We start from the raw sequence: 12,225 nt of genomic DNA on the forward strand, positions 1-12,225 counted from the left end.
GGGGTTATTACAAAAAAATTATTTATCTTCAACTATCGTATAAGAATGATAAGAACGATGTTAATAATAATTAAAAGAAATTGTATTTCGAACAGTGTATTCTACTACTTACCTACCTACGATAAAAAAGTTAATCTTTTGTTAGTTGGAGGCTTCTAATCAAATTACTAATTTAATTTTTAACGAGATTTTTACCTCTAATTGGCAATTTATACGACGGCTTGGAGCAAATACAGCCTCTTGTGTTTTAATTGATTTAATAAACTACCGACTTACAGTGATTCAAAGAATTAAAATGTAGTTTATAATTTATTCTACCCCTGATAACAAGTATTTTACAAGAGAATAACTTCATATAATTGCTATAATTTATATATAAACTAACTAAATCATACTTTCCTAAGTAAAATGCTACCTATAGGTATCTACAACTCATTTCAAACGGTTAGAGATATGCCTGTTACTTTTACCCAAATGCGCCGTATCAAATTCCAAATTCAATCATATTTTATCTTTTTCAAATCATCATCATAAGGGTGGTTGAACACGCACTTACACTCTAAAGCAACCCATAATCCTCAACTATTTGCTCCAACTATTTCTGTCTTGCTAACGCCTAGTGTGTGCATTCTTTCTATTCGCACAGTATTCTTCAAAGTCACACCTCTAACCGTTTGAAATGAGCTGTACTAGACAATCCTCACTCTGTTTTAAAATTTGGAGTATTTGTAATTTTTTTATTTAGACCTACAGACGCTTTACTTTGAACAATTTCAAAAATTTAAAATAATGATAAGGAATCAGTAGGTAACAGTTTACAACAATCGTTATTAATTCGTTGCTACCAAGAAGATTACACCGTTTAGTCAAGTGTTTGATTTGAAATAACTGATAAAGATGACATGATGATGATTTAACGATTCAAAAATTCAGCTCCAAACAAAATTCCAAAAGTACTTCGCGAGAATTGAAGCGTCCCTTTTATTTAGATAATGACAATTAGGAATAGATAATGCGGTGTTTCCTTCCGGGCTTTTTGACCATGGTCCCTGGCCAAAAAGCTTAGAAGAAAACACCGCATCGATATACGCCGGCCGTGAAAGCCTAAGAACTACAGGAAAAGATATCTATAGTTCCATATATTTTATCACCACACCACTATTATGTTAATCGCACAGATGATTAGTGATGATTAATATAACATACCCAAAACGTGTTTTCAGAACGATTTCTCTAGAAGGTAGGTAAAATCATATAAAAATTGGTGCTTCCAGAACTACTATTATCGTAAATTTCAAGGTAAATTAGATAAAGATGATAGATAAAGTTATCTTTTACCGAAATTAGAATACCGTATTGACTACTGAGTCATTATTTTTGAAAAGACACGTGCAGATTAGTTTAGCAATCTCAATCTTGCAGTTCATTTGTTTTGTGCTATTTTGACAACAAAATAACCATTTCGTCATATCTTACATTTTTCTGGTAACCTGAAGCACGTCCAATTCTCTCTTTCCATTGCATAATTGACCCTTCGTTCGCCTCTACTTTATAGCATACTTGACAATTAATTAAATGATTAAAACCTTAATTGCTTATCGGCCCCTTCAACTGAAGTATACAGTTTATTGATACAGTACACTCCTTTGTTTTTTGAGTATTTTTAAATAAGTTTCGTTTGGATACAGTGAGACTTAAAGGATTGGTTCCTATGCGTATTCTGCGGTATCAGGAGATAAAAATTCAAAGGATTGCTACTTGGTGTTGTAAGGTTTTGATGATCTCAATATAAATAGAAAATTTTCCACAGACACCGCACATGACCTTGGTGATAATTAAAAGACATTATAAAACGATTTCAAATATTAACCAATAGTTTTACGGATGGTAATCCATTGTGACACTTAACAGAAGGGAAATTAACATAAACATGAGCTAAAGTTCTAAATGTATTGCATATTTAGATAAAAATAACACAAAAATTACAATAAGTAATAAATATGGTCCATCTAGTTATCATGATTAATGAGGTTCACTTCACCGTCGCAGATGTCGAATTTGATACTTCTGCGCAGCGTATATACGTCACAGCCGCTTCATGCAGTAGCTGTAGCAATTTCATGCAAATTCAAACACACTGTTTTATGTTTTTATGTTTTGTCATCTTCTCTTCAGTGTTATTTTAATAATTAATGATTGAGAATTGATTTTTGGGTAGATAAAAAGCAGTTGAGGCGCGTGTCCAACCAGTCTTTGAACTGAAGACCTTACAATGATGATGATTTGAAAGTGTTCTTATTGCTTTTGTTAATATTGTTTCCATTTTACTTTACTATTTCGGTCGTTAGTATGAATAGTCAGTTTTGTAACTATTGGTTAGTTTATGCCCGATGAATTATTGGGAAGGAGGCAGCAAGAGTGTGCAAAAGTTTGATTCATAGTAAAATCATTCCAATTTGGTGCATTCTAATTTATCTATTTAGGGAAATTGGTGAAATAATATTGTAAAAAAGGAACATATAACATTTTGAATCTGTCCACAAAGTGTTTTAGGTTTACGAGATGCTTTTACTTCATTATTAACGATTTCAAGTAATTTATCACTCCATTTGTCGTTACAGCTTAAAGATTAATTCAAAATGGGCAATACTTTTGGTGATAATGAATGCAAAATGTTTGGATTTTAAATCATTGACGTTTTCAATAGAATTCGTTTCAAATATACCAAGTATATTTATTATTATACAATACCACTTATTTTTCATATTTGGTAAATCATCGCTTGGAAATAGAAGCGAAATTTAAAAAAAAAATGGCTCGTGTATGAGAGATTGCAGGTTTTTATTATGTTTACTCAATTCGACGAATACTTTAACACATATAATTGAAAAAGGGATTAATAATTAATTTTATATCTGATGTCTACATATGGTCCAAAAAAATTGAAGATAAGAATAAGAGATTCTATATAAGTAGACTTTGCATTAAACCAGGAGCCAATCGAAACAATTGTTCAAAATGATGAAGAACTTGTTGCTCTTAGTTTTGTGCGCTTCAGCATTAACTGCGGTTGTCGAATGTGCTAAAGGTGCGTATTATTTGATTATCAATCTAAAAAATAAATAAATTTTCTTTAAACATTAATGTCTCAAAAAAAAAATAGAATTTCATTTCGAAGCACAGTTGTTGTTTAATTCTTTAAATTTAATCACATTTGCGGCTACATTTTACAGCGACATCTAGTTGAAATAGGTTTAGCTATTCAGCTAACAGACTTCAGCCATTATTGGAGCTTATATTTTCATTTTAGTATTTAAAATTTCCATATAGGCATTGACATATTTGAAAGGAATATTTTTAAATATTGACCTAAACGTTACTTACCAATTTTATTACAACTTCCTATGTGTTTGTATTTGTTTTACTTTCGGATTCTTTCTGAATTTTTTTGATGATTTTGGATTGGTAGTCGATTATCACTAAAAAAAATATCTTTCTGATTAATAAATTTCGACTATGCCTGCCGTAGTGATAAGAACAAACAGTTGTAATAGCTTCGATAAGATATTTGATTTTTTATTTTTCATTAGTTGTTGGTTGCTATTATGGAAGTTGGGCATTGTACAGACAAAGTATTGGGCGCTTCAGTACGGAGAATATAGATCCTTCTCTATGTACCCATGTTTATTACTGTTTTCTTGGATTGAACAGAAATACTCAAGAAATCGAAGTTTTTGATTCAAATGTTGACTTGGATCGAGGTACGTTTACTGATTCAAAACATTTCACATTACATGTTTAGTACCAGAAAAATACAGATGTAGGCAGAAATTTTCTAAAACACTGTGGATAAATAAATATGTATTATTTCAAACAGGCAAATAACTGAAAGATTTAGTATTTTGATTTAATGACATAGAGAAGCATTCCAACTGTTTAAATGTATTAATTTGTTTATTTAGGAGGATATCGCAATTTTACGGGTTTTAAAGCTCGTTATCCAAACGTGAAATTTTCAATTGCTATTGGTGGATGGAACCAAGGTTCTTATGCCTTTTCTGCACTATGTCAGAACGCCACCAAACGAGCACGTTTTATTCAACAGATCATAGAGTTCATAAAAACTTATAAATTCGATGGACTAGAATTGGATTGGGAATATCCAACTCAAAGGGATTCTGCATATGGAGCAGCAGATAAGGTATGAACTCCTTATAACTTTAAGGATTATTGGACTTAAGTTTCTTTCGTCCGTCTCATCTTCTTCACCCCAACCACCACTCACCCATCCCCCCATCATTGAATATCCGAAACATCAATTACAATTTAAAATAAATAAAGCACCATAGCAAATTAATAACAGCCTGATTTTTATTTAGGACAATTTCATGTTACTATTGAAAGAAATAAAGCAGGCTTTCGAACCGTTGGGACTTCTAATTACAGTAGCAGTGGGATCATCACCAAGTTATATCGGTTCCGCTTACGACGTTCCGGCACTTTCAAAGTACGTTGTTCTACACGTCGTAAACTACTGTAATGTGTAATGCATACATAGGTGTATGATATTATTTTATTTGCAGGGTAGTCGATCTAATTAATTTCATGACTTACGACATACACGGATCTTGGGATGGCGTTGCTGGAATAAATGCACCCCTCTACGACCCTGCTGGAAGTACAAGTGTGGTATGTTCAATCTTTCTGTATTATATGCTAATCCAAAACTGTAGTTGGTTAGAGTTGCTTCCTAACGTTGTGTTTTACATCCACACATCGACATCTGAGTTGAAGAAGCTCGCGATTTGTGCTAGCTAGCGAAACATTAGGAAGCATCTCCAACTGACGATGACCATTAGACTGCAATCAGGATAGCATCGTTTCCATTACCAAGTTCTTAAAGCAAAGCTTTCGTCAGAGCTCCATGGTTTGACCTTGGTCGTAATTCTGTCTCCAAATAATACAAAAACAGTAGTCAGCAAAACCCTGGAATATTGCTCATTAAAATTCTGTTGCAGGAGGCTTTTGTGAATAGCTGGCTTGATGCTGGCGTTGATCCTAAAAAGCTAATTGTGGGAATTCCTTTCTATGGAAAGTCGTATACACTGGCTAATGCATCCAATAACGCGATTGGAGCACCCATCACCGGCGGAGGTGAACCTGGCCCATATCTTCTAGATTCAAGCAATTTAGTTTATTACGAGGTTAGCTGTTATTTCACAATTAATACTAGGCCTATTTTAATTAATTTTATCACTAATAGATCTTAGAAAAGCTCCAGCAAGGATGGACTGAAGTATATGATAAAAATTATCAATCCCCTTATGCATATTCAGGAAACCAATGGGTTGGTTACGACAATGTGAGATCTGTTTTAGCTAAGGTAAAAGCAAAAATAGTTTTAACAATCCTTGTACCAAATTTTTAATCACATCTCTTACTGTTTCCCTTATTAGGTAAGATTCGCCTGTTCCAAAGGTCTTGGAGGCGTTATGAATTGGGCAATTGATGAAGACGACTTCGGTGGTTATTTTGGACGAAAGTATCCCCTTCTTAAAGCTATGAATGTGATGAAAAGATGTAGAAAGTAGAAAACTAAAAATTTACTTATAACGCAGATTTATCACGTCCCTGATGAAAACTTTCAACTTTCTGGAGTTGCTGTTCAACATGTATTTTTATCTAATCTGCTAAATAAATAAATCTTAGTTACATAGAGTTTTGCTATTCCCGTTGCTTTCTAGACGTAGAATGTCATTAATTGAAGCTAAAAGGTAATACAGTAGCAGTAGGAAACTTTGGAATGCCGTCGAACTTAGTTCGTAGTAAAAACATTGGTTGACCACACGAACGAAAATTGTAAATTAAACAAATGTTTATACATTTGGAATATAAAGATAGGAAACAAAAAATTAAAAGAAGTGGCTGACTCTAGATCAGGAAGTCAGATAAGTCAGGACGGAAGGAGTAGTAGGGATATAAAGCAGACGATAGCGTAGGGTCGAATCGCTTTCAATAAAAAGTCACTTCAGTGCTGGTTAACGATTAATTTAGAAATTCGAAAAAGATTGTTAAAGGTGTATGTTTGGAGCGCGGCGCTGTAGGGGTGCGAAACATAGACGGTGGGTGCGGCGGAAAATAAAAGGTTAGAAGCGTTCGAAATGTGGTGTTACATGCGAATGATGAGGATACCGTGGATAGAGAAGGTAAAAAATGAAGAGGTATTAGAAAGAATAGGAGAACAGAGGAGTCTATGGAAGTCAATAAAAGATAGGGGAGATAGGTTGGTAGAACACCTTCTCAAACATGTAGGTCCAGTTAGAGACATAGGGGATAGGGTGGCAAGATGGGGTCGGCTGAGGAGGACTCTAGTTGGTCCTAGAACGGCCTGAGGTGGAGGGGTTTTAGTCGGTAGGTCCGAGGACTTCTTCCTTAGGAATCCGACACTACCCAGTCGTACAGACGGCTGGGTGTCTTTTGAAGATTTCACCTCTTCCACGAAAACATAAAAGAAGATAGTACTTAAGCTTTAAAGGTCAATAATATAAAGAATTTCATAATGAAACAATTATANTTCAAATTTGGTGGCCTATTAGACGTTTTGGACTATGGATTCACTTCTGTTACGGCATAACACTTTACTATTTTATGTATTATGTTGCTCCTAATTCCATTCCTAGTTCCAATTCAATTTTTCTTAAATTAAATAGCTAATAGCCTCGAATTCAAAAGTTCAAATTTTTCCGAAACGCCTAATAATTCACCAACCTTAAATCGCCCTGTATATAGATAGTATTATATACACCGATAAAACAGGAACACTTGGTGTGATATGTACACGTGTGCGATAAAATTTTAAATAACAGCCTCTGAATTCCTATACTAGACATCTAATTAATTAAATCCTTGTCTGAACGGATTAACACCAGGCTGGGCTTGAGATCTAAATGGATTCGGGTTCTGGGTGGGTTGCTGAGGAAGTACACGACCAGTTCCACTTCTCGATTGGGCTTCCTGTTGATTAAAAGCGTCTTGTTGGTATCCTTGTTGTTGTTGTTGTTGATAATTCTGCTGTTGTTGCCAATCATTTGATTGTTGAACATTGCTGTCCGACTGGTATGAGTATCCATTCATATTAGTACTCAGATTCGTTTCTTGTTGCTGGTACTCGAGATGATTTTTGACATCATTGTCTGCAATTTTCTGGTCCTGCATCGTGTACGTTTGGTATTCCTTCTTGGGTGGATCTGACATAAGGATGTTAGCTTCGTTTTCGAAAGGTTTAAAATCGTATATGTGTTTAAGGTAGATGAGTACTGGTGCGTATAAAAGATTAGAGAAGGCTATGCCGACGTTGAGGGCGGTGAAGCCTATCGCTTCGACTACGCCACCTGCGATTATCGGTCCTACTGCGTAAGCCACTGAATATGATATGTCTGCGATAGCGTACACGCTTCCGTAAATTGAAACGTAGCGTATGTCCACGAGGTAACCGAGAGTCGGTAGAAGAGCCGTGTCTATTAAAGCCATTCCGAAGCATATGCCGCAGATTGGGATCATGAGGACTTCGTAAGTCTTTGAAAACGGAATTAGAAAGCAACATAATCCTTCGAGGGCTAGACCTCCGGCAGCCATTATCCATTGGTATTGTGGATACTGTTTGGCCATCTTTACCGTTAGGATTACTCCGAAAACGTGCGGAAAAAATGAAGGCAACCAGATCATTCCTATCTTCCAGTTGTCGGTGGTGATGTTGTCTTCCATCCATAAGGAGATTGTTGGTTCGAGGAAAGCGAGAGCGACGTTGGCCATCATAAGAGCACCGGCGCAAACGGCTATGTAAGGATCCATAAAGAGTCGCCAGATGGGCACCGATGGGGGTTTGTTGTTTTCTTTGAATGAATCTCTTACCGGTTTCATGACCAACAGGAGCATAAATCCGTCGAGCAGGGATACGAAGGCCAGGATCAGAAAAGGCATCTCTTTCCCTGCGAACTGATATAGGGCTCCTCCGAACGGCGGTGCCACCAATGAACCGAAACTGATGAAGGCCAGCGCGATGCCTAGCGCCTTGGAACGCTCTGACTCTTCGGTGAATCGGTCGGCTATCATTGCTAAACCGGAAGTGTCTGCGAACGCCGATCCCACCCCCTGTAGACTTCGTGCGAAGAAGAGGAGGCCGTAGCTGCGGCCACATGCGAATGTTGCTGTTGAAAGGAACATGATGCATAATCCTATCATCATGGGGATGTCGTAGCCGATGCGGTCGATCAGGCCCCCCGAGAATGGGTTTACCATAAGCTGTACGATTGCCTTGGACGCGAAGAGGATCCCTGTGGCCTGATCTTGCCCATGATGTTGGTGTTTGTAGGGTACTCCCGGGGCGATCGTCGAGTTTCCCGCCATCGGCACAGGCTCATCTGTATATGCCCCGATGTAACGTAAGTAATCGGGTATTATGGGCACTATCACCATGTATAACATATTGTCAAGCAGCAGCGCGATCGATACAATTACCAAAATAAGTTTTCGTTGTGTTCGAGGCTCCTCCACCTTGGTCTTCAGTAGTTCCTTCACCTCCGACAGTTCCATGTTTATAATGGGAATTGTCCTGGACATCTTGGATGTTCTTTTCTCGTTTTTACCGGATGATTTTTCGATAATAGATCACGAACTAGATCGGAGCGATGGGTGTGGGGTAGCGCAGTGCCATCCCGTTAACCTGCACAGAAAAATCAGTCGTCAATTTCTGTTGTCGTGTGGGGAGGCACTGCGCGGGTCCCCCCCCACACCCGAACACAAAAACTACTCTACAAGTTGCTATTTTCCCCGCACACCCATGATTTTTTCACCTTAAAATAATCGAAACCCAATTTATCAAGTATATTCCACACCAAACTAATTAAAAGCATAATCGAAGTATTAGAAACTTCATCTGCAGATGAATTTTGTGATGCCAAGGTAATATCTATGTAAATTTTTGAAGAGGTGCAAGAAAATATGGATTTAATAATATTCCTTAAGGAATTGTTAAAGAACCATCTGCCCTACATGCGCACTTCCAAACTCCAAACTATTTATACATGGAACTGCCCCTTAATCAATACAAAATGGAATATTTAAAAATGATAACCGACATGTAAGTTTATTATTTATTATTTATTAAAATAATCGTTGGACAATTCTTAGGTTTCTCGTCTGTCACCAATTGGGATTTACAAAACTGCCTACAAAAGCTCTTGGCTTAAGTGGAAAATAATTATAGTTTAGCGTAGATCAGAACTGACTGAGCACAGAAAATCATTTTGAAGTTATTGAATAGCTATAGGTTTGTATAGGAAGAGGTTAATATTGACTAGTTTACTAGTTGATGAAAACCAATCTACATAGCAATTTTATATTTTGAACCAACAAAATTACGTGATGAAATGGAAGAATTGGGTCATCAAAAGTACCATATAGGTTGAAAACAAATTTTGGATCTTTGACATACTACACCTCGTGTATGGTTCTAAATCAAAACACACAATTTGTTTCAAAAGTTTCATTAGTCTTAGATACTTCTCACTTTTAGGAAGTTCCTACCGAGTTATAGTAGAAAAATATTGTCCAATTTTGTTCTCGTCAAAATATCGATTTGAAGATATCTTTAGTAATAGGGTGGTGTTACATACCTGTATCAGGTAGTGCACTTCCAATACGACTAACGAAGAACCCGCGGATGTTGGTGGCAACTCGCGATTCCCCGAGAAGGCTAAACGTGCCTCCTCCTGGGACGTGGTGTTCGCGGTTATTCTCCACGGTGCCGCTGTCCAGTTGCACTACGATGGTCACTACCGTATACCTCGCTGGTCGGGCTTCAGCGTCCCGGTGACATATTATGACGCACCGCGGTTGAAAGCAGCTACGAGGGGGCGTGAAAGAGTCGGCGTCGAGACGGCGCGATATCCATCAAGACGTCATTGGACGACGCCAAGCGTAGCCACCCCGCGATCTAGAACGCGCCTCCCCTAGTCTATAATTTATGCAACTGTTATTAGCACGACCTGAAAATATATATGTACGCATGTGAAGATATGCCTGAGGGTACTTAGGGAAAGGAATGATGTGTAATAAATCGATATTCAATTGTAGAACGTTTACTGTATTCATAGATTTTTTTGTACAAATCGTTAGCTACAAATGGCTAGAGTATTCAGTTTTTTTGAAAAATGGTATTTTACATACATACCTATTTATGGTTGTAGCGTGACTAGGTTTATAAACATGATCGAGGGATTCGACTTTCTGGAATTAGGTGATTATTAAAACGTCTAACCAAAGAATGTGCCTATTTCTTTTATCCTGGATGTCGTTAAGGAATTCTTAATTATAAATCGCAAATCCTTTGATGTTTTAAGAGTGTCTAAATGTCACTATTCGGCCGTAGGTATGTTCTACCGAGCGGCATGGTTTAGAGATTTAGACCATTGCTTAGCATTCGGGAGGTACGCCGGTTCGATTCCGGGTCCGTCTGCCTTGATCCAAGTTTTTCTGTGATTTCCTTGGATCACTTAGGCAAATGCTGAGACAGTAATATTCCACAGATAATCTTTCATTCACTTGTCCTCATTTCGTCCGTTTTATCTTTCTCACCCGAACTACCACTTACCCATTCTCACGATTCCTGAAAGGAGGCTGAAGAGGGCCTTCCGCACCTACCTTCCGGCATAGTCCGGAGGGACTGCCCGCCCACCAGCATTACTGGCTGGTGGGACTGAAATACACAAAGTTTAGTATAGACAAGATCTGGTAGCAACTGTTGCTAAACTTCCATCGCCGAAATCACCAGAATCAATTAGGTTACAGAATGGAGAAACCTTAATTCACATATGTAAAGTTTTATCCAGCTTTGACTTATGTTAAACTGGGATGAGAGAGGACCCCCTTACTGGCTTATATGAAATGCTGCATATCTCATGTACTTACGTTACTTAGGTTGAAAAAAGGACTCCCTTATTGGATTCTATCAGTGGTTAACTAGTGGAAGAAGCGAAGTCTTCCAAAATCATCCAGCCATCCGTACGACTGGATAGTATCGGATTCCCGAGGAAGGAGTCGTCAGACCTACCGACCAAAACTCTCTACTTCGGACCACTCTAGAACCATGTTAGGTCGTCAGCCAATAGGACAGGTTTCCTTGATTGACTTGTGTGAAGTGCTAAATGTAGAGTGTACACCATAGGTTTAGATCAGGTAGAGAGCGAAGTTCCTGATTGGCACACGGAGGTCTGTGTACCAAAGATTTAGGTTAGGTTATGTTGGGAAAGGTTTCCCTAACTTAGGCTAGGTTATGGTATAGATTAAAAACTAAGTGTAATCCATCATCTACAAAGGCTCGCATCCATCCAAATTTTGACATGTTTAAGTAGTTCATTTGATACTATTTTGAGGTTTACTTTTTTTTTGTATACTAGTGATTGTTGAAGCACTTCATTTTTGAAAGTCTGTACTATGTAATACAATATATAATAAGTTACATACATAGATAATAAATCTTTTAAAAAACCAAAACCTTACTGTTTTTAAATATATTGATCTTCCCTTTTAAATTCCTGCCGACCTTTGCAATAAGAAAAAGTTGAAAATAAATATTTAAGTGTGTAATAGGTTAGTAAGTCCAATAGCTAATTATTATCTATAATTATGGTTACCTGTTATTTTACTTTTCTGGTAGGCATTCTATATCCTAATATACAATATGTTACTTTAGTATTTAGTTTTATGTAAAAGATAATGCGGTGCACCCGGTAATTACCTGCAGATAGCAGACATTTGTTATTTGGTTCCAAGACTCACTCCAACTTTTGTACTATTTTTAATGTTTCTGTGTGAGTGTTAATAAAATACTCTCTTTGTCTATTTAATGACGTAGTTATTATTTTTATGTAATTATTTGAACGTACTTAGGTAGGTATTTTGTTTTCTAAAAAATAGCGTACATAGATTTGTTTCTTTGATGTTTGCTTTGTAGGTGTATAATAGTGTAAAAAAAGTAATGTCGGTTAAAACTTAAATTAAAAAAAAGTGAGATAAAACTAACGAATACAAATATTATGTGATAAAACCTAACAGCAATAAATACTTACAATATACAGATAATATACAGTAAATATAAAAACTTATACAGTTTGTATTTGTTCTAGCCTAACAGCAATAAATACTTAGGCTAGAACAAATACAAAC

At 36.7% G+C, this 12,225-nt stretch overlaps 2 protein-coding genes across 2 annotated transcripts; one reads left to right on the forward strand and one right to left on the reverse strand.

The window, feature by feature from the left end:
* The first annotated feature begins 2,979 nt into the window (after positions 1–2,979).
* LOC108737910 (endochitinase-like) lies at positions 2,980–5,712 on the forward strand. The gene is made up of 8 exons (XM_018471094.1): positions 2,980–3,088; positions 3,591–3,761; positions 3,963–4,201; positions 4,380–4,507; positions 4,584–4,689; positions 5,019–5,204; positions 5,264–5,383; positions 5,457–5,712. The coding sequence occupies exons 1-8, from the start codon at positions 3,019–3,021 to the stop codon at positions 5,589–5,591; spliced, it is 1,155 nt and encodes a 384-aa protein (XP_018326596.1). The 5' UTR covers positions 2,980–3,018; the 3' UTR covers positions 5,592–5,712.
* An 878-nt stretch (positions 5,713–6,590) lies between these two features.
* On the reverse strand, positions 6,591–9,862 carry LOC108737909 (vesicular acetylcholine transporter). The gene is made up of 2 exons (XM_018471093.2): positions 9,675–9,862; positions 6,591–8,722 (listed from the first exon to the last, which is right to left on the reverse strand). The coding sequence occupies exon 2, from the start codon at positions 8,617–8,619 to the stop codon at positions 6,895–6,897; it is 1,725 nt and encodes a 574-aa protein (XP_018326595.1). The 5' UTR covers positions 8,620–8,722; positions 9,675–9,862; the 3' UTR covers positions 6,591–6,894.
* Positions 9,863–12,225: the final 2,363 nt, after the last annotated feature.

The sequence above is a fragment of the Agrilus planipennis genome, unplaced genomic scaffold, assembly GCF_000699045.2.
Source record: "Agrilus planipennis isolate EAB-ADULT unplaced genomic scaffold, Apla_2.0 scaffold59, whole genome shotgun sequence".
Classification (NCBI taxonomy): Eukaryota; Metazoa; Arthropoda; class Insecta; order Coleoptera; family Buprestidae; genus Agrilus; species Agrilus planipennis.